This window comes from Saccoglossus kowalevskii, chromosome 6 (assembly GCF_978046115.1).
Source record: "Saccoglossus kowalevskii chromosome 6, keSacKowa6.1, whole genome shotgun sequence".
Lineage (NCBI taxonomy): Eukaryota > Metazoa > Hemichordata > Enteropneusta > Harrimaniidae > Saccoglossus > Saccoglossus kowalevskii.
Window position 1 is genome coordinate 10,735,932 of NC_140646.1, and position 23,643 is coordinate 10,759,574.

The window sequence follows — 23,643 nt, forward strand, 5'->3', positions numbered from 1 at the left end:
TTTATTCATATTTTTTAATTATAGTAGACTTCCTTTATTCCAATACACACAAATTAGAATATTTGATAGACAATGATACACAACACAGTAAACTATATAAACAATATATATGCCCTATGATGTAACACACATCTGTATATATGTTTATTAAGTGGAAATCTGTAGTGTACATGTTAGTTAATGTCAAGCATAATTGAAATGAAAGCACATAGTATATGCAAAAGACGAAAAACATACCAGACCCCTGTTGTGCATCTGACATTCAGCCAATAATTTCGTCAAGCAATTCGGTGCTTAATTTCAATTCTTGATAACACAAGAAATCATTATTACAGAGATGTTCAATAATCCACAGAAATTAATTGAATAGCAAAGTATACGTCACAAAATGTTTTGAGTTTTAACATGTGTATCACAATACCATGTATTTTTATTGGACTTTGTGTCAAACAGCTGGTTAAACTGTCAAAAAACCAGCACAAATTCAACTCTATATGTTGTACATGTAGAGGTCTTGTTACACTGCCTCAACAACAAGCCTAAAGTACAGTTTTCTGAGAGTTTTTGGCCTGTTTTGTCACTAGCAATGGTTGCAAGGCTGTGAAAATGTACAGCCCAATAATATGTACATACAGATATATTTAGGAGTTGTTGAACTACATATTTAATTTATGAGGGTTATAGTTGGATTTTACCATTCAGTGTTTTCAAATTTGATAACATATTCATAATTTTCTCCTTGAAATCAGCAATGTCGCATACTGGGTTACCATGGAGATTTAAAACTGTGAGTTCCTTGCAGGTTGACAGGTAGGATAATTGCTCGATTGTGGTTATACCTGAGTGTTAAGTGTTAAGGTGCAAAAAAATATTGTGTGAAGTCTCCCGCTATCCATTCATCAAACACTGAATTTATGTGACTATCCGTAAATGTTTTATTGTGTGAAGTCTCCCGCTATCCATTCATCAAACACTGAATTTATGTGACTATCCGTAAATATTGTGTGAAGTCTCTCGCTATCCATTCATCAAACACTGAATTTATGTGACTATCCGTAAATATTGTGTGAAGTCTCCCGCTATCCATTCATCAAACACTGAATTTATGTGACTATCCGTAAATATTGTGTGAAGTCTCCCGCTATCCATTCATCAAACACTGAATTTATGTGACTATCCGTAAATGTTTTATTGTGTGAAATCTCCCGCTATCCATTCATCAAACACTGAATTTATGTGACTATCCGTAAATGTTTTATTGTGTGAAGTCTCCCGCTATCCATTCATCAAACACTGAATTTATGTGACTATCCGTAAATGTTTTATTGTGTGAAGTATCTCGCTATCCATTCATCAAACACTGAATTTATGTGACTATCCGTAAATATTGTGTGAAGTCTCTCGCTATCCATTCATCAAACACTGAATTTATGTGACTATCCGTAAATGTTTTTATTGTGTGAAGTCTCCCGCTATCCATTCATCAAACACTGAATTTATGTGACTATCTGTAAATGTTTTATTATGTGAAGTCTCCCGCTATCCATTCATCAAACACTGAATTTATGTGACTATCCGTAAATGTTTTATTGTGTGAAGTCTCTCGCTATCCATTCATCAAACACTGAATTTATGTGACTATCCGTAAATGTATTATTGTGTGAAGTCTCCAGCTATCCATTCATCAAACACTGAATTTATGTGACTATCCGTAAATGTTTTATTGTGTGAAGTCTCCCGCTATCCATTCATCAAACACTGAATTTATGTGACTATCCGTAAATATTTTATTGTGTGAAGTCTCCCGCTATCCATTCATCAAACACTGAATTTATGTGACTATCCGTAAATGTTTTATTGTGTGAAGTCCCCCGCTATCCATTCATCAAACACTGAATTTATGTGACTATCCGTAAATGTTTTATTGTGTGAAGTCTCCCGCTATCCATTCATCAAACACTGAATTTATGTGACTATCCGTAAATGTTTTATTGTGTGAAATCTCCCGCTATCCATTCATCAAACACTGAATTTATGTGACTATCCGTAAATGTTTTATTGTGTGAAGTCTCCCGCTATCCATTCATCAAACACTGAATTTATGTGACTATCCGTAAATGTTTTATTGTGTGAAGTATCTCGCTATCCATTCATCAAACACTGAATTTATGTGACTATCCGTAAATATTGTGTGAAGTCTCTCGCTATCCATTCATCAAACACTGAATTTATGTGACTATCCGTAAATGTTTTTATTGTGTGAAGTCTCCCGCTATCCATTCATCAAACACTGAATTTATGTGACTATCCGTAAATGTTTTATTATGTGAAGTCTCCCGCTATCCATTCATCAAACACTGAATTTATGTGACTATCCGTAAATGTTTTATTGTGTGACAATAAGTTTTAATCATAGCAAACTACCTTAAGTGTTATTGGCGAAGTGTTCGCATATTTAAGGCTAATCACAGACAAATGGAGGCTTATCTGGTGAAAAGGATACAGTTATTCTGCATAGATAATTGTTGTAAACAAGGTAGCCCTGACACATCACTGAGGTCATTGATATTATTGTCATCACAATTCAGTATCTCAACACACTGGAACATATAACAATGCCTTAAAGAAGACAGCTGATTGGCTGATAGATTGATTTTGGTCATCAATACCATGTGATCGTTGTGATATAAACACGATAATCTCTGAAAGTATACAACAATAGCTTAGAATCTGCCAATCACATAAAATATTATTATACATTGATCTTGCAGTGAAAACAATCACTTTTAGCAGTGTATAATAATAGTGAATTTGAGTTTGTGTTCCTTCGTTGGAAAAGCTTACAACGTGATCAAACATGCTCTAAACAAGTTTCACAGCAACAAAATAATGTACAATACCAAAATAGAATCATGTGACCAACAAGATGTATAAATTTTGATAATTGAGGTCTGAGTTAATGAGTTAATGTCATCATAGAAATACCCTACAAATTACTTGAAGGCAGTACAGTGACCGTAGATAAAACAAGCAGCCGATCGGCTGAGATACATGTAGCTCCGCTGTTAGCAATGCCCATTTCAATTAAAGAACTGAAGACATCATTAGAAAATGAACAATATGTAATAATATCAAAGCAATCTGACTTGTAGTTTTTAACAAGAAGTCGAAAATATCACTTTTTACCAAAATTGACAAAAATATTCACCAAAATTAGAGAATTGAAGATATCATCACGAAATGAACAAATCTAAGAAAGGTCTACATGTAGTATCTATATATGTAATATCAAAGCAATTGAACTATTGGTTTTTAACAAGAAGTCGAAAATATCACTTTTTTACCAAAAATAACAAAAATATTCACCAAAATTAGAGAATTGAAGATATCAACATGAAATGAACAAACCTAAGAGAGGTCTACCCAAGGTACATATACACAAAGTATCAAAGCATTCAGGCTTGTAGTTTTCAAGAAGAAGTCGAAAAAGTAAAACATTGACATGGACGACGATGACGGACAATCACTCATATGATAAGCTCCGCTCGACAAAGTCGACAGCGGAGCTAACAAAATGTTATGCAAGAGGAACAAAAGATGAACTCTGCTTACCTTATTTGAGAGGTCCATAATCTTATCATCATGACTTAGTGATTCAATAATCGCATTTTCAATAATAAATTTACTTCTAAGATCATTATAATAATTTATTCTGTATGAATCAACCTTCTTAAGAGTTTCTATATACTCCAATGTTTGTTCCTGATGCTTAACTGGGTCTAATGCTCGCATCAGGAGTACCACAGTCAGTAAACACCCTGAGAGAAATGATCAAAATGATGAGAAACAAATAAACAAGCAGCCTGTTGGCTGAGATAGCTCCACTGTTAACAATACACATTTCAATTAACAACTGAAGATATCATTAGAAAATGAACAATATGTATAGTATCAAAGCAATGGGACTTGCTGTTTTCAACATGAAGTCGAAAATATCACTTTTCACCAAAAATAATAACAACAAGCAGCCTGTTGGCTGAGATAGCTCCGCTGTTAGCAATGCACATTTCAATTAAAGAACAGAAGATATCATTAGAAAATGAACAATATGTATACCGATAGTATCAAAGCAATGGGACTTACTGTTTTCAACAAGAATTCAAAAATATCACTTTTCACCAAAAATGACTAAAATAATCATCAAAATTAGATAATTGAAGATATCACCACGAAATTAACAAATCTGAAAGAGGTCCACATGTAGTACCTATATATCTAATATCAAAGCAATTGGACTTGCGGTTTTCTACAAGAAGTCGAAAATATCACTTTTTACCAAAAATTACAAAAATATTCATTAAAATAAGAGAATTGAAGATATCATCATGAAATGAAAACAAATCTGAGAGAGGACCACATGTAGTACCTATATATGTAATATAAATTTGAAAGCAATTGGACTTGCGATTTTTAACTAGAAGTCAAAAATATCACTTTTTACTAAAAATGACAAAAATATTCATCAAAATTAGAGAATTAAAAATTTCATCACGAAATGAACAAATCTGAGAGAGGTCCACATGTAGTTACCTACGGTATATATGTAATATCAAAGCAATTTGACTAGCGGTTTTTAACAAGAAGTCTAAAATATCACTCTTTACCAAAAATGACAAAAATATTCATTAAAATTAGAGAATTAAAGATATTATTACATAATGAACAAATCTGAGAGATGTCCACATGTAGTACCTATATATGTAATATCAAAGCAAATGGACTTGCGATTTTTAACTAGAAGTCGAAAATATCACTTTTTACCAAAAATGACAAAAATATTCACAAAAAATAGAGGATTTGAGATTTTGACATGAAATGAACAAATCTGAGAAAGAACCATCCAAGGTACTTATATATCAAATTTGAAAACATTCTGACTTGCGGTTTCGAAGAAGAAGTTGAAATTGTAAAGTTGACGACGACGGACAATCAGTAATATGAACAGCTCCACTGTGTCGACAGCAGAGCTAAAAATATTCATCAAAATTAGAGAAATGAAAATATCATGAAATGAACAAATCTGAGAAAGGTTCTTAACAAGAAGTCGAAAATATCACTTTTTACAAAAAAATATAAGAAAGGTCTACCCAAGGTACATATACACAAAGTATCAAAACATTCAGGCTTGCCGTTTTCAAGAAGAAGTCGAAAAAGTTGACACGGACGACGACGACGAACAATCACTCATGATAAGTTCCGCTCGACAAAGTCAACAGCGAAACTAAAAATGAATACTAGGAAAAATATTTATATTTCTGTTATTCCTGGCTAGTTCATAATGTACAGCAAGCCAGTTATGCAAGAAAACAGATGTTAACACACAACACAAAAGTGTTTCTGCGACGTAATTGTAAGACGGGAAGGTTTGATATTGTTTTGATCTGTCATTGTCCATCAATAAAAAATTTGTTTAAGAGATGTACTATGCTTTAAATGACCACACACAGATACACACACACACACTTGAACAATATTGCTTTCACCTATTCTCCATGTCATTTTTATGTCACAAAAGCACTTTGTTGCTTGTCAGAGTGACTTATAAGGAAAGTGTGTTGGTGTTTATACAAGTACTTACATTTGTTTTCTGGTTCTAGTTCTTGCAGTTGCTGACATGATTCAAATTCATTCTGCAGCACTGCAGATGTCTCAGCACTTAGATCAGAACTGAAAACTGTCTCTGGTGTTGAGTTGTCTTTGATGACACATTCTGTGTCGCCTGTTAACAAATTACGTAATAATTAGAATACAAATGACTGCTTTTGTCAGTAAAATTTACATATATGATAGGAAAGCCAGCGTATTTTGCTAACCATTGAAGTACACATTGACAGTTACTATGCAGAGAACGCTTGTTCAAGGTACATGTAGCAGTACTCAAAAGTCAACTTCATGTATCTCATCTGAGATGCATATAATAAAATTATTACATATGAATCTAGGCATTTGTTCTCGCAAGCAAAACAAACTTATGATCATCTGTGTTCAGTCGTCAATGCCAGTAATATATACTATTTTTTACCTTTTTTTAAAATACAATGTTTTGATATTTGATCATTATTGAGGGAAATGAGTATTACAGCATCAGTATCATCATTTAACACAGTATCTGGAATTTGAAATATCTAGTAGAACATGGTAAAGAATATAGACAATGACAATAGTGTGAGGATTTAAAAAATTAAACAACCCACATTTTTGTTGTATACCATGTAATGAATAATGTATTTCTAAACCACATAAAGACCCTGGGAAAACTGACCCAGGTTTTTAGTTTTTAGTCCCTGTTCAGACAAAGTCTGAACAAGTGGGATTAGAATTTTATCTACGTGCATCTCCAATTTCTTTTTACTTTGGAAGTTGTATATACCCGGTAGTAATTTACAAAATATAAAAACTTCTTAAAGACTTTCATAAAACTGTATGGATCAACCTTAACAGTAGTGGGTTACAAATGAATGGTAACAACCACTCTGCACACACTGCAATACACACATACGGGACAACTGAGACTCACAGACAGATGCATATACAACCCCCTTTAATAGTAAAGGATACCCATACCAAACTATAGACATCCCGATTACTTGCTGAATACCAGGATGTTTTTATAAGATTCCCATTAATGCTAACAGATAGTGGTTGTTGAACGATGTCTAACGGTTTGGTGAAACACACAACAATCCTATTTATACTTCGACATATAAGAACACTTCGTATAGACTGCGGTGCTTCAGCTGTAAGAAAATTATTAACAATTATAAATTCCTACGCTCACACCGAATATTAGACAAAATATTAGAATATCTAAGCTTTACCAGTCATGTGTTGTGTGGATATTAATTGCCTTGTATATTTCCAAACGTAATCACTCAGAAATATAAATATAAATAAATAAATAAATAAATAAATAGAGTTTGGTAGAACAGAAGATTTTTTCGAACAGACAGACAGACAGACAGACAGACCTCTGAACACACTTCTGTTACAAGAATTTGTGAGAAATTTTGGCTATTCCTATTTTTTCTTTTTTCTTTACCTGATTACACTCAGGTGAAAAATACACAAAATTCATGTAACTAGTTTGATAGACATATCCATTTGTAAATGAATTTATTTCAAACAACATCTTTACTACTGAAATGTGATTGAGTCTTTTGAATATTATGTATATATATATATATATATATAATATATATGTCACATACCTCTACCAAGTAACCATCTGTGATAGAACCACGCACTCTGATCATTAGGATCAGTGAAAAATGCATTCTGTACAAGTTCATATTCTACAATATAAACGTAATATTTGTATCAACATTGTCAGCCATTTTGAACTTTTGTATTTTTAGTGGTTACCAAGAAAGAGAAGTATTGTTGTAATGAATGAATGCAGTGCAAATAAACATAGAAATAAAATTATTGCACATTTCATTATATTCCAATTATTGACAGTTAAGTGTTTACCAGGCTTATGGTCAGTAAGTCTCCCGTTCAATTTTACTTGGGGTTGAACAACAAACACAGTTTGATCTGAACCCCAAATAAGCATGACACAGACTGAATGGAGGATAATGAAAGCCACTTGTGAAGATTCATTCACTGTTAAGGTCTCCAGGTGCTTGTATTTGATCAGGCCTTGTTGACAACATGATATGATAGTCACATAGCCATATCAGGTACCGGTATATGGTTTCCGTGACTGAATTTTTGACTCCCATGTGCGTGTGTGTGTATGTGTGGGTGTGTGTGTGTGTGTGTGTGTATGTGTGTCCGTCTGTTCCACTGATATCTCGAAAACCATACATAAGTTTTTGATGAAACTTGGTGCATAGATGCTCTGGGCTAATGCACAGATTTGATTAGGTTTTGGTAAAATTTCATGCATATTAATTACCTAATTTGCATGATAATAAGCTAATTTTTAGCTGTTCCATTGATATCTAAAGAACCACTTATTGGATTTTGATGAAACTTGGTACATGGATGCTCTGAACTAATGCTTGGTTTTGATTAGTTTTTGGTAAAAATTACCTAATTACTAATTACCTAATTTGCAAATGATTAGTCAATTTTCGGTTTTTCCACTGATATCTCAAGTACTAATCATCACATTTCAATAAAACTTGGTACATAGATGTCATAGGATAGTTTTTAAGGTAATGTCAGTGCATATTAATTACCTAATTTGCATAATTAATTAATTTTCAGCTTTTGATGTTTCAAGTAGTAAGCATTACATTTCAATGAAACTTGGTATATAGATACTCAAAGACTATGCAGAGATTGATTGTTTTGGGATAAATATTTGTGCATATTAATTACCTAATTTGCATAATTAATTAATTTTCAGCTTTTGATGTTTCAAGTAGTAAGCATTACATTTCAATGAAACTTTGTACATGGATGCTGTAGGACAATAGACAATTGTGGGTTAAAATACGTACATATTAATTACTAATTTACATAATTAACCACTTTTAAGCTATCACACTGATATCTAAAGTACTAATTATTCCATTTCAATGAAACTCAGTGCAAAGATGCTCTAGGACAATGTACAAACCTGATTAGTTTGGGGTTAAAATCTGTTTATATTAATTCCCTAATTAGCATAATAATTTATAATTTTTTTTGGTTCCAATCACATTTCAATAAAACTTGGTACATAGATGGTATGTTACATTGCGCAGACCTCATTAGTTTTCCATTAAAATCTGTTCATATTAATTTTCTGATTTGCATTATTAGTTTTCGGCTTTTCCATCACTATCACTATCTTTGACAAGTAATTTTGAATCATATTTAATGTGTCTCCAATACTCTCAGCACATGGAAGTTCTTTCTTAGCTTTCTTTGATTAATTATTATGGTGCACACAATATATAATATATATAAGGTGACCAAATTGGTAGCAGAAGAATTACCACTATCAGAATTATAGGTTTTTATGATGTCATAGCTACATATTATCACACAATAATTTAAAAGTCTATTCGCAAGCAGATTCATATCAACAAAACATAGTTGAACTCTGGTGACCTTGCCCTTTGTTATATAATATAATTCCCTTTATCATAGTTTGTTTCAATATAAATATGCATTGTCATAATTAATTTTGAATACAAACAAGTTTTGGGGTTGAACCAACAGTGTTGAATCAGTCTACTGAATGTCCTTAAAAAATGTAAATATCTTACAAAAACATTGGTGCCTTATTTGTTTAATTATTTTAAGGGACATAATTTCCAGCTTTATTCAAAGTAATTCAGATATTTTAGTATAAAAACAAATGTCTCATTGCAAAAAAAAAAGTGCTGCATTTAGATGTGAATAGATTCATAAAACATGCAAGATAACAGAAAATTTTAGCTGGCATTAGTCCAAGTATTTTGTACAGGTGTCTGTCAAAAATTAATGATTCACTGAGACAAATATGAACTGCCTCATTGTGTGACTACTGTATTATATGAAAAGTGAAAAAAAAAAAACCTTTATGAATAGCTATCATGTTGCAAGCTCTGCTTTGTATGCAAATCAACTTAAATAGTTAGTTGGTGTCCAGTAGAGGGAGAAGTCAACAGTACTGTTGCCTCCTGAGAATCTACATCTTCAAACACTGCAATCTTTGAAGTGCGTTTTTAAACTAGTATTATAAAAACTCTATCATTCTGTTCTAATAGCTGAAACATATTCCTGTGAGTTTTCATTTGTCGAATGAACTGTTTGTCAAATACAGAATACATAAATTATAGAATAATTTTCTTTTTAAAATGTGGATGAAATGTTTTGCTTTTAATGTATTTTTTATGTATTGTTTTTGATTTGATAACTTTGAACTAAACAGATTTTCTATTAGCTTCAGATCTTGATCAAAGTTAGGCACCGAGTTCATAGGAGTGCTTATATTGATTTTCTGACATCTTGTTTTCTGTAAAGATTTTATTGGTAGGTTTGCAAATGTGTATCAGACTGTGCAATCTCTCCATGAGTTGGTTTTGAAACCCAGTATGGGATTCTGAGATACATTACCAAGGATATTATTACAAGATAAATCATTTGCTTCATTGAACACATACAACAATGCATATTTTCACTGAGATTTATACTGATGAATAAGGTGACCAAGTTTGATAAAGTTTGGAATAGAATTAGTAAAGTTATTATGCACACAATAACAATTATTAACGACAACCACGACGACAACAACAACGACAACGCCGGACAAAATTTTTCCCTTAATATACCTTTCCCTTCCATCTTTGATGGTACGGGCAAGGTAAAAAGCCTCCGAATTGAAAATTAAATCATTTTAATTCTGTAGGTAGTGATATATAACAATAATAGTGAATCTGCCACAGCATCATTGGTTTTGGGAAAGGTCTAGACATGATACCGGTAATGTGTTTTGCTTCACTTCATCTTGTCATGGACACTTCTCCTTATCCTATATAGCGCTGCTATTATTATTGTTTAAATAGAGTGGTAAATTTCAGTCAGTGGTTACATGGTTGTATTACTAAAGATGCCAATAGAGGTAGTTTAAAACAGAAGATTTATAGTTTGATTTCTTGTCAATAAGAAGAAATTTCAAGATGGATTGTTGCCATGTGAATGTGGATGCATCGTTTTTTACATACTGTAAATTTTTTAATTTACACTCCTAGGAATTGTTAGGATAATAGGATGATGTACACGAAGACAAAATTTTGTGAAATTCCAGAGACATTTTCAAGGAACAAAATTTGATGATTTTCACTGAAAATCTGTCTCTTGCAAAATGAAGCTGGTTTACATTGATGCTAGCATTATAAACATGCTCATCTTACCCTTATGTAGAATATCTTCTCGTACTCGTTCTTTTTTTTCAGGGTCCGGATGAACCACTGGTAATAATTTACTGCGATAATGCCAGGATGAAAAATTTGAGAAGTTGCTACTGATCTTCTCAGTGGTGAATGCTATCTCTTCTTCTGCTGGAACTTTAGATCTCATGACAACAAATCTACGATAGTCCCAGCAATGAACTGCATGGAAAGATACACAATAAAAATCATTACTATCATAAAACATTTTGCATATTATTTTAATTATTTCACAGCTTTTCATAATTTCTTGACTTTTAAAATTGTGACCAATAACAAAAATGTGTTATATGCAATGAACTTCCTATTTGAAGTTACATAATATGCGAGATCATCACAAAAATAAAAAAAAATATACATTTCTAGACTACTACTGCAATAAGTTAGTAACAGAATGAGTTGGTGTTTGCCCAGGTCGTTTTTTCTAGTTCTCATGCATATAATTCATAGAGCAGGTATTACCATATTCTCTCTATTAGAAGTGCATCTCTAATAGAAAAACAGTTGCATGTATACTGGATTTTGATCATAGACACACCCCGACATTAAACCAAGTACATGCGTTAATAGGGCAAATACATTCATGTTTTTGCCTTATTTGAATAGAGCAATTATCTTGCCTATTATCCTGTTTCTTGTTATCATGGTAACCATGGTGTTTTGTGATTCTATTGGTCCAAACAAGAAGGAATGGAACATGGTGACCGTAACTCATACAGTATGGGAATGTCATCGCATATATCAAAGGTCATGGTAATGAAATATGTATAAGCTAATCTGAATATTTTTGCTAACATCCACTTACAGTTTCTTTCATCATATTCCAAAAACTTATTACAAAGTTTAAGTTCATTTTTCCAGTCAGGATTTGGCATGTTATCCATCACAAAACATCTGTGGTGCCAAACTCCGTAAGACTTTGGATTATATCGCAAACAGCTTTCAAGAAACACCAACTCAGACTTGAATATCTTTACCAGCTCATCGGGGGTTCTGTGAAATGTACACATAGTAAATATACTATTTTCTCTGAGTGTCCTGATACAGTAATTATTGTTCAATGTAAAGAACCAATCAGGGATAGTCATACTGTTGACTGATAATTTCAGTTTCACCCCAAAAAGGTGTTCCAGGTTTCTCCTGTGATGAAGTGTTTATACATGTACAGTTTTTTGTATGCAAGAAATTTCCCGACACAAAAACAACGAATTTAGTAAAATTTTGTTGCAGTTACATGTTTTTTTCCTGATTCATAAGAGTCTGAAAATCATATTTCTTAACTTGTGTCTTTCCTTTCAGATTAGAGCCAAGATGGCAGACCCCATATAGTAAATATTGATAAATAAAACCAGCTGACTGTGCATATATTGTATGAAACGTACTGAAATCACTGGAATAAGTTAATAGATTTATTTGAAATAGCATCGTAGCCGGCGTTCATATTGTACAATAAATGCTAAGAAGTGCAAAGACATGATCGATCATTAAAGCACAACTTTCGCGATGTGACTGAAATACAAATCAGAATATAATTGTGCCAATAATAAAATACTAAATACATTTGGCGTTCCTTTACATTAATCTGTGGTCAGTAAAGTCCAAATGATAACAATAGGGGATCCACTGAAATGTGGAAGAGTCTAGTTCTACTTTGACTTATGGCTATCTTTTTTTGAAAATAGGCTAGCAAAGTGGAGTTTCTAAAAAGTAAATCTTACAATCTGGAGTACTGATCCGAGAAAGCCTGAAACTGAACTTTGAGATTTGGTTTTCAAAATTGGTGCCAGGTGCAGTACTTCTGAAATAAACATACTGCATGTACACTAAAGGGCGGTGGTCGTCGCACAGTGCCTGTTCTAATTTCGTGTAAACAAACAATGTATTATACATGCAATGTGTACGTTGCTATGAGTCCCATATTGAACAGTATATGGCGCGTTGACCACTGTCCTTTAAACTAATTCCAGTGATACTAGTACATTTCAATTACATGCATGATGAATTCCACTGTAACAGCAAGAGAAATCCAAGGAAAAACATATCACCTGAGTAAATTAATGCAAGGCAATCACAGTAACGACCAATATAATGTCATAATTGTATACAATGCCAGTCAGATGATGCTCCATCTCCTCAACAATTACGAAAATCAACTCTTATGATGGATACACCACCTCATAGAGAAGCAAAATACTCACTTTTTCTTTTTATAATCCAAGAAAACTTCCTTTCGGTAATTCCAAATTGTTGTGAAGTCTGAGTTTGCTGACAACATTTGGCCTGTTATCTCCAACGCTTCCTCATCAAACTCTTTATTATCTCGCTGAAATTATTAATCAATAACACCAACATTTAAGAAGTAATCTGAGAATGTGATATTTTAGAAAGTCCCTGCTGGAGAACATAGTTTGAGAGAGCTTTGCATGAAGTTGTTAAGAATAAACGACTTTGACCTCCATAATTTTGCAATAAGCTACTGTTACTGACAGCAGCTGTCTTAAATAACATTCATTTTATTTAGCTTCTCGAGACCCCCCCCCTCCCCCAAAGATGATGTACACTTACAAAATTACAGTATGATTTTTTTTGCAATTTGTCATTATATTCACTTTTGAATCATACACAGTGTGTTGTGCAAAGACAAATGTGTGCAATAAATGAGGGGTGGGGCGTAAATGTGATACTGTTGACAGCCCAAATTGTGATTGAAATTACCACTATTGGGTAAATTGGATTGGATTTCTCATCAACTGTGTGGCTTCCAACAGACACAGAGTATGGTAAGCATTCTAGCAGCAAAAACTTTAAACATGTTTTGGCATTATTAAATCACATACAACAATACAGGTTGTACCTTTTGGAATGCCTTCTTAGTCGCTGCATTGTATATTTGTAATTTCTTCTCTCTTTCTTTTCTTTTGGCTTCTTGCTGTTCAGCTGTTGTTTTCACTTTGAGACGTCCATGCTAGGTAGGTAAGAACAAAGACAATAAAAACACTTTATTAATTAAAAACACATTGTACATGTAATAAAAGGAGTAATGATAAATTTACATTCATCACAATGTATCACATAAAACTCAATTTTAAGGAGGTTTGAGTTAAATTAAAGATTATTTGTCATGTTAATCATACTTTACTTATAATGGTTTCAGGATACCAACAAAAAAATATAAAAATTTTGAAATGTAATAAAAAACAAGCAGCCTGTCGGCTGAGATAGCTCCGCTGTTAGCAATGCACATGGCAATTAAAGAACAGAAGATATTAGAAAATGAACAAATCACATGTAGTACCTATATGTATAATATATCAAAGCAATTTGACTTGCGGTTTTCAACAAGAAGTCGAAAATATCACTTTTTACCAAAAATTACAAAAATATTCATCAAAATTAGAAAATTAAAGATATCATTATGAAATGAACAAATCTGAGAGAGGTCCACATGTAGTACCTATATATGTAATATCAAAGCAATTGGACTTGCGGTTTTCAACAAGAAGTCGAAAATATCACTTTTTACCAAAAATTACAAAAATATTCACCGAAATTAGAGAATTAAAGATATCATCACAAAATGAACAAATCTGAGAGAGGTCCACATGTAGTACCTATATATGTAATATCAAAGCAATTGGACTTGCGGTTTTCAACAAGAAGTCGAAAATATCACTTTTTACCAAAAATTACAAAAATATTCACCAAAATTAGAGAATTAAAGATATCATTACAAAATGAACAAATCTGAGAGAGGTCCACATGTAGTACCTATATATGTAATATCAAAGCAATTGGACTTGCGGTTTTCAACAAGAAGTCGAAAATACCAAAAATTACAAAAATATTCACCAAAATTAGAGAATTGAAGATATCATTACAAAATGAACAAATCTGAGAGAGGTCCACATGTAGTACCTATATATGTAATATCAAAGCAATTGGACTTGCGGTTTTCAACAAGAAGTCGAAAATATCACTTTTTACCAAAAATGACAAAAATATTCACCAAAATTAGAGAATTAAAGATATCATTACAAAATGAACAAATCTGAGAGAGGTCCACATGTAGTACCTATATATGTAGTATCAAAGCAATTGCACTTGCGGTTTTCAACAAGAAGTCGAAAATATCACTTTTTACTAAAAATGACAAAAATATTCACCAAAATTAGAGAATTGAAGATATCATCATGAAATGAACAAATCTGAGAGAGGTCTACCCAAGGTACATATACACCAAGTATCAAAGCATTCAGGCTTGTAGTTTTCAAGAAGAAGTCGAAAAAGTAAAACATTGACACGGACGACGACGGACAATCACTCATATGATAAGCTCCGCTCGACAAAGTCGACAGCGGAGCTAAAAATGGCATTTTTACACTGGTAAATATATTTCATATCTTAAAATTCTGCCCTGTGACATGGAATGTATTATTATTGACAATTCATATTATTATTACACTTCTCAAAAAATTTAAACATAATTTAGTGAGTATCCTGAGTGATTATAGTTTTTCAATATATACCATTTATGTACGGGTTTATTTTTATTTTGTTAAATCATGGTCAACGAGAGAGGTTCTATAAAATCCAAAAGAATTGTATAAAACACACAGATCAACATGCAGACATCAGTGTTATGGCTTCTGCGTGCCCGCAAAACTCACCCGCAGATACGCTTTTGAGGTACCTGAACATACCTCTATATACAATAGAAAGTTTGCATGTTCAATAATATCCTCAGTAGTACACAATTTGAACTCAAACTGCCTTAACAAACATTGCATCACAATATTCTCTTTCAAAAGTTCTACTTAATTATAATTAATCATAGTGTCGGACACATTCCATAGCATTTTTTGTGTTCATACAATGTACATGTAGTTGGTACAATTAATGGTTTTAGAGAAAATTGTGCGACATAATGCCAGAAATGGGCATTTTTGAAACAACTTTCATAGGAATCCATGTGAATGCATTATTTTATACCCAGAATCTACTTATAATTCATGACAGAAATATCTTTCTTATAATAACATACTATTTTTTCACTATATGTCACCAATATGGAATATGAGAAAATGTTATCCCTACAGAAATTAACCAATGGTTAGAAATACTGAGTAGCATTTTATCCTCACAATCACCCAGTCATGGTAAGATTGAAAAGAAATGAAAAAAATGATAAAATAGTCACAGCTGGGCTAGTCTTGGTTTGAACTTGCAAAGGCATCAAATGCTTGGATCCAAACCAATTTGCCTTGGTTCCCATCATTATTGCCAGTCTTAATTATTCCTATAAACGCTATAGAATTTTTTGAGAATGGGTACCCTTTATGTAAGTCCCAGCCCTGCATGGGTAAAGCTGACAGAGAAGTGTTGAACAGCCTGCAGCTGTGTAAAATGGTGGACATGGGTATTATTCAAAATGTTAATTATTTTAATTTAAAAGTGTTGAATTTAATTAATAATAACCACTATCGTCAATCAAATGAATTATGACATAAATTATGTTTTACACAGTTTTTTGTCAGCTAACATTTTTTGTGAGCTAAATATCCAGAAAACCCCACAAAACATTGCAAACAGGACGGGAGATCGTGGTTGAAGAGTAGAGCACCACGAGAGCACAATAGATGTATAATGTGTAACACGAGAGAGTGTAAATATATCGTCAAGCAGATACAAATTTTAAAAAAATCGTATGGAAACAAACCCACCCCCTCAGTTTTCTTATCTGTTATCCCTCATCGTTGAATTACAAGTCTGGCACAAACAAATAGAATGAAACAAAGATGGCCTTTCAGCACAAACCATTAACCAAAGTCAGCACAGTGTCTTATACAAGACATGTAAAAACTCACCATGGTGAAAAAAAAATTCCCTTCTATATGTGTCGCTAGCAAATTGTTTCACCAGTGTCTCAAAAGCATGAAATATATACAGGAAGTGTATGTTACTGTGTCAAAGGTCACCGGGCATGCCCAGATAACTCGCTATACAGCATGGCCAGTGCCGGTGATGGCTTGAATAATAAAGAAATTCTTGAACAAAGACATCGAAAGGAAAGAAAGGAACTTCAAAGTAAGTATATTGTTGTATGAGTCGAATGAAATGTGATTCAAATTACGTCTTTGTTTTGTAGAGAAATCCCCCAAATCAAAAAGCACGATGCCCCCATGCACCAGCGGGTGTTCCGAGAGATGATCATACCGGAAGTAATAGCCCTGCGTTGATCAGGCGGACTAAATGACATTGCGAGTATGGACATTGCCTGTCCGTGTGATACTAACCCCGACACACAGTCTATGCACACAAGCCACGGTACTTTGAACCCTTTGTGGGCCCAGTCAAGAAAATAATGAATGTGAGATTCATCATCGTCAAAACCATGGCAGTGTTGAAGCACAGTCCCTCTATCACCTGTGGTTGAAGATATGAAGTTAGTAGGTTTGATTTCATGGTAAAATGTTGTGTAAATTCGTTGCACTTGTGAATCCTGATTTATCACCGTAAGTGATATTTTCGACTTCTTGTTATTTGAGAACAAATATGGTGACTTCCAGCATCAATGTACAGTGTTCTCCCCAGGCTCAGAGGCAAGCATGGCGGTCTAATTTGCATGCTAATTTGCATACTAATTTGCATATTTTTCAGGATTCACTCTCACAAAAACAAACATACAAGACAGTATTAAAATGTATGAGAGACTTTATTTAAATTACATAATACTTTACATAATATACACAATGTACCATAATTTGACAAGATCGTCATTTAATGTGAACTGTTCCATAAAACTTAGTCTAAACTAATCCTTCTGACTTTGTTGTGCTCCAAACACTGGCTGCCTTACTGTAGTTAAACTCGATCGTCATAGACTTGCACGGGACTTTGTTCCATAAAGAAGATCCACTCTTTGCAATCATGTTGTGCTTTGAGCATTAACTGCACAACATTCCTAGTGGGAAAAAATGATAAATAATAAAAAAAAACAATGAAGATTGAGGTTCAAATAAATGTAAACATAACGATTGAATTGTGCCACGATCGGGAACCCAGTGCCGTATGGATAGCATTTCGTCTGCAAAACATGTTGTTTACATGTTGGTTTTGTCAGGTCAACGACAAGGAGACTCAAGAATTTCGAGGAAAAAAAACATGAGGTCACTATTCAATTAAAATTAAAACGTAACAATAGAATTATGTATACAAATCAGGATTCAATCGATCATAGCGCGTGATGATAGCAGCTGTCGTTCGCAAGACGTTGACAGGCCGCCATCTTGGAAATACCTACACAGGTCAACATGTGACCGGAAGATTACAAAATTCGATTTTTTTTTTGCTTGGACAAATTATAACATACGCGTACCCATTAATCTATGAAGATATCCATAAATAATCTAAAAAAAGTTGACAGTAACGAGTGATGTTTTTTTTTCATGTCGTGTCTATACCAGCCTCGTGTCTAAGATGTTGATTGAAATCGGTGTAGGCCTACCATGTTCGGTGTTCTTACGATCGGCAAAACATACACACACTGGCATTTTTAGTCCCCGTTCGGACGGAGTCCGAAAACGGGGACTTATGTTTTGCCCTGTGTGCGTCCGTCCGTCTGTGCGTCAGTGATCACCTGTATCTCGAACATGCATGGACCGATTATGTTCAAACTTCACTCATACATCACACATTATATGGGACATATGCACATGCATTTTTTTCATGATCCGATTAACGATAGCCGAATAGCGGCCATTTTAAGGCCGAAAATGCATCAAAATCGCACATTTTCACCATTCCGGACCCGGATCTCAGTTATGCATGGACGGATTTCGTTCAAATTTGGTACATACATTAAACATAATAGGACCTTGATGCACGTCATTTTTTTTTTCGGATCAAGTTCGAAATGGCCGACTGGCGGCCATTTTGTTTTAAAGAATTCAGTTCTGGATCCGTATCCGAGACGTGTCTGGATTGATCAAGTTCAAACTTCACACACACAAGGTACATCATGTCACAAATATGTATGTGCATTTGTTCCATGATCCCATTAACGATAGCCAAATGGCGGCCGATTTAAGGCCGAAAATGCATTGAAATCGCACATTTTCACCATTCCGGACCCAGATCTCAGTTATGCATGGACGGATTTCATTCAAATTTGGTACATACATTAAACATAATAGGACCTTGATGCACGTCATTTTTTTTTTTCAGATCAAGTTCGAAATGGCCGACTGGCGGCCATTTTGTTTTAAAGAATTCAGTTCTGGATCCATATCCGAGACATGTCTGGATTGATCAAGTTCAAACTTCACACACACAAGGTACATCATGTCACAAATATGTATGTGCATTTGTTTCATGATCCCATTAACGATAGCCAAATGGCGGCCGCTTTAAGGCCGAAAATGCATTGAAATCGCACATTTTCACCATTCCGAACCCGGATCTCAGTTATGCATGGACGGATTTCATTCAAATTTGGTACATACATTAAACATAATAGGACCTTGATGCACGTCATTTTTTTTTTTCAGATCAAGTTCGAAATGGCCGACTGACGGCCATTTTCTTAAAGAATTCAGTTCTGGATCCGTATCCAAGACATGTCTGGATTGATCAAGTTCAAACTTCACACACACATGGTGCATCATGTCACAAATAGATATGTGCATTTGTTTCATGATCCGCTTAACAATAGCTGAATGATGGCCATTTTAAGACCGAAAATGCATTGAAATCGCACATTTTCACCATTCCGAACCCGGATCTCAGTTATGCATGGACGGATTTCATTCAAATTTGGTACTTACATTAAACATAATAGGACCTTGATGCACGTCATTTTTTTTTCCCGGATCAAGTTCGAAATGGCCGACTGGCGGCCATTTTCTTAAAGAATTCAGTTCTGGATCCGTATCCAAGACATGTCTGGATTGATCAAGTTCAAACTTCACACACACATGGTGCATCATGTCACAAATAGATATGTGCATTTGTTTCATGATCCGCTTAACAATAGCTGAATGATGGCCATTTTAAGACCGAAAATGCATTAAAATCACGTATTTTCACAATTCCGGAACCAGATCTCAGTCATGCATGGATGGATTTTGTTCAGATTTAGTACAATGTGTTGTACATATGCAGGTGCATTTCGGTCATGATCTGCTTTGAATGTATATGTCACTCAAATATGAACGGAACGGGGACGTGTCATTGACAATGACTTGTATTTCTAAAATTACGAAATCTTACCTGAACAATTGACCTTAACCAGGGAAATGTCTTTTTCCACGACTCATCAAAACCAGCCTCACGCCGTTTCTGTGTTTCTACACGCTTCCGTTTCTGTGCTGTGCTAGCGGTGATTGTACGTTTTAGCCGGGCGGCATCACCTTTTTTTCCTTTACATGTTTTGTCATATAGCATCTCGGTGTTTGCAACTTGAGTGACAAATTGTTCCCCATTGACAGCGTCTGTACTTCACACGTGTTTAACAATGGGACTGTTTAATTTGTCCAGGCAAGTTCAAACCGCCGTGGCGTAGACGGTGATAATTTATGCAGTGCTACATGTGAGCGGGTCAAATGGACGTAAACAATGCATCCTATTAGCATGGCGGTGAAGTTGTAAGCATGGCGGTCCGAGCCCAAGCGTGGCGGCGGGGTCGCCAAGCATAGCGATGCCGCCATGCTTTGTTCTATGTGGGGAGAACACTGATGTAGTTGTATCAAGTCGCTGCCGTAGGGAGATACTCCTTTGTATCGCTTACCAACATTGTATTGTACTTCTTTCCATAATGAATTACATATATACACCTTTGGAAACGGTGCACTTTCACCCCACCCTTCCCAAATTACGACGCTATCGATGTCTATGTATGTAGATGACTACTGCGTTGTGTAAGGGCTTCTCGTACGTAAAATGGGGCACATTCCCAGTAAAAATATCTATTTACACTGTACAAATGAAATGAATCGACATGCGATGATTAATAAAACAATTTGACAATTGGTGTTTCATTTGTCCTCCACACAATGATTTGTTATGACGGTGATTTGTTATGAGGGGTATTTTTTCCCGGCCCTTTTCATCGGAAATTACGAATTCATTGGCTCTAATATATCCTAGTTTACTTTAGTTATTTCATCCGAGTATTCTGTACATTGTTTTTACCTAGCAAAGGAAACAATCAGTGTCTGGCTTTGTTATATTTACACTACTGCAACACCTTATGTGGGCCCCCAGCGTGAGCCTTGTGTTTCATTATTTTTTTCATTGAATATTACACAGCACGATATCCCTCAAATCGAAAGGCACATTTATTGCTCGAGTTACTGTTCCTATTAAGTTAAGCCATGGAGCAAAAATGAAAATATGGTTAAGCTGAATACCATGCTTCATGTGGAATGTATAGACCGTGATGTCAGCATTAACTACTGGATGCACAGTGGAAACCACTGGGGCAACGCCACGCTGACCGGCGTCTCCTGCCTGATAAAAAAAACATGCGGGACGGGCTGCAGGGTTTTAATTAAGCCGTCGTTGATGTTTTCAAAACAAAAATTAGCTAATAGGTTTTGTTTCGAGCCACTTAAAATGTCCTGTGTGCATTTTCGTTTGGTACACATCACGTGCGACGTGCCCCCAGATAGTGTCGTAATTTTACCATGTCGATTCGCGGGATATAAAAACCAATCGAAGGGCTCTAAAGATTGTGATACCTTCCTTATAATATATGTAACTAAAAATAAATGAATATAATATTTATTGACACACATATTGATAGTGGTTTGAATTTTAGATATTTAGATTGTGATTGTTTGCCAGAAATTTACATAGTTGTTCTTGCTACTTTACGTTTTCCGTGTTAATTAAATTCTTAAAATATTTTTAAATGCCCTATATAGACCTGATTAGTTTTCAGTTGATATCTATGTATATTAATTAATTATCTAATTTGCCCATTTTCAACTTGTTAATAACTTTATCTCACAAATTATTGTATATATTCTACTTAAACTTTGTACCTAGTTGCTCTTGGATAAGGTGGCTCCTTATTTAATAGATTAATTCATTACGTTTGATTTATCGGCCAATGCATGACTTAATTCAAACATCGATGATCGAGAGATGCTGAATTGTTTGAATTCACTATGTTCAATTACCCACCATAGACTCCGGTCAGTCAAAATGACTATTTTGAACTGTTGCTTTTTCCTGTCCGAGTTTCTAGCTTGGGTCATTGCCGCAGCCGCAGCATCCAACATTCTAGCTGGTAGGATAAGTTTTTCTTGTCTTTTTACCCTCGTGCCGTTTTCCCCTTTGTGTGTTATGCTTTCAACAACAAAGAAATTAAAACCTGGCGCCACTACGTAATCACATGTTGATTTCATGGCGGCACCTTTTACAACTGTAATTCGTTTTCCCTCATGCATGTCGTCTTTTATTTTTAATGTATTTAGAAATGGATAGATGCACTGGCAACGCCAGAGGCTCACCGCCGGTATTATCTCCTCAGTCTATGAGGCGGATTTGTACTCAGTGTACACAGCAATTGCAGGAATGGAACCTGCATACAAAGTGCTATCGCTGTTTTACATGCATTTGGGGTTCGGGTGTCTGCCCAGAGAATATTTGTAATCTGCTGGGGTTCGGAAGCCTGGGAGTCGTTCCAGCAGTATGTCAAAATAGCCGAGACTGACCGTGACGCTCGTTCGCGAAAAGGTCACGTGGCAAGTGCTGCCGGCAAGGCTGTGCCCCTGGAGGTCTTTCCTCCTATGGAGCCCGGCGCCGGTTTTGCCGCTGAAATGAGGGTATTAGTCGAAGGACTGTCAGAGCAATTTGCGTCCCTGGCAGGCAGAGTAGATCACCTGCAGGCAGAGCGAGCTGTCTCCACTGCGGCCTCTCGACCAGCAAGTAGGAAGAAAAACAGAAAGCACCGTTTGCATTCTAAACACGTCTCACGTCTCTTCCGGGACCCCCCCCCCCCCCCCCCCCCCCCGCTGATACGGGGGAGACCGAGGCTCAGGCTAGTGGCAACAGATCTCCTCGGGAACCTCAGACACATAACACCAACGGTGACGTGGGTAGCCAAGGCAGGGCGTTCGGGTCTGGACATACATTGCCCCCCCTCGCTTTCAACCAGCCAGGGTTCAACCGACCCTGTCATGAGACGCACTCTCGAACATGCTCTCACTCACATATTTAGGCTGAGAGGTGGCAGTTCGCTCGTGTTGGATACAGTGGGTACCCCGGGCGATCCCTCAGAGTCCACATTGCATAATGACTCGTTTAGTCGCGCCATTGGGGTGATGCGGAATATTATCAGTCCAGGTGACACTATGTATATTCCCCCACCCTCGATCCTAAAGCAGGCGCTTACGGTCGCTTCGACGTTGATGGGATCACAGGCGCCGAGATCCAGCATGTCTTCCCTGGTCCAGCCGAGCGAGTTGGTCAGCCGCACAAACGCGGTTTTATACGCGTGTGTTTTCGCCAGCGAACTGAGTCACGGGGTACCACAAACTTCTGTTTTGCTAGCCGGGTGAAGGGGGACGGCCGCATTCTCATCGACCCATTCTGAGACTATCCAACATGCCCTGAGGGCTACTACTGTGCAGCGGGACGCGGTTTTATATGCGTGTGTTTTGCCGGCAAACTGAGTCAGGGGGTATGCCACCGCCTCAGTTACGCAGGCTGG

The 23,643-nt window shown here is 35.4% G+C and overlaps 2 protein-coding genes across 2 annotated transcripts in view; one reads left to right on the plus strand and one right to left on the minus strand.

Moving 5' to 3' along the window:
• On the minus strand, window positions 1-16,920 carry LOC100378502 (geranylgeranyl transferase type-2 subunit alpha-like). The gene is made up of 12 exons (XM_006811842.3): window positions 16,793-16,920; window positions 13,783-13,893; window positions 13,127-13,251; window positions 11,734-11,921; window positions 10,893-11,090; window positions 7,269-7,352; window positions 6,619-6,797; window positions 6,083-6,185; window positions 5,639-5,779; window positions 3,613-3,818; window positions 2,504-2,702; window positions 1-839 (listed from the first exon to the last, which is right to left on the minus strand). Exons 1-12 carry the CDS (start codon window positions 16,793-16,795, stop codon window positions 679-681), a joined length of 1,698 nt encoding a protein of 565 aa, XP_006811905.1. The 5' UTR covers window positions 16,796-16,920; the 3' UTR covers window positions 1-678.
• Window positions 16,915-23,643, plus strand: part of LOC100378650 (deubiquitinase OTUD6B-like) — a 20,965-nt gene continuing 14,236 nt past the window's right edge. The window contains exon 1 of the mRNA XM_085500041.1: window positions 16,915-17,012. Coding sequence (XP_085356167.1) covers window positions 16,934-17,012 — 79 coding nt within the window. The 5' untranslated portion in view covers window positions 16,915-16,933. The remainder of the gene's footprint in view (window positions 17,013-23,643) is intronic.

What these genes read in the sequence shown, in the direction of transcription:
- LOC100378502 (XM_006811842.3), bottom strand. An exon ending in CAGATGGTTACTTGGTAGAG is followed by an intron (nt 6,798 to 7,268) that starts GTATGTGACATA and finishes ATTTTCTTACAG; the next exon opens with CTGAAGCACCGCAGTCTATA. An exon ending in ACATTGTATTTTAAAAAAAG is followed by an intron (nt 5,780 to 6,082) that starts GTAAAAAATAGT and finishes ATTTGTTAACAG; the next exon opens with GCGACACAGAATGTGTCATC.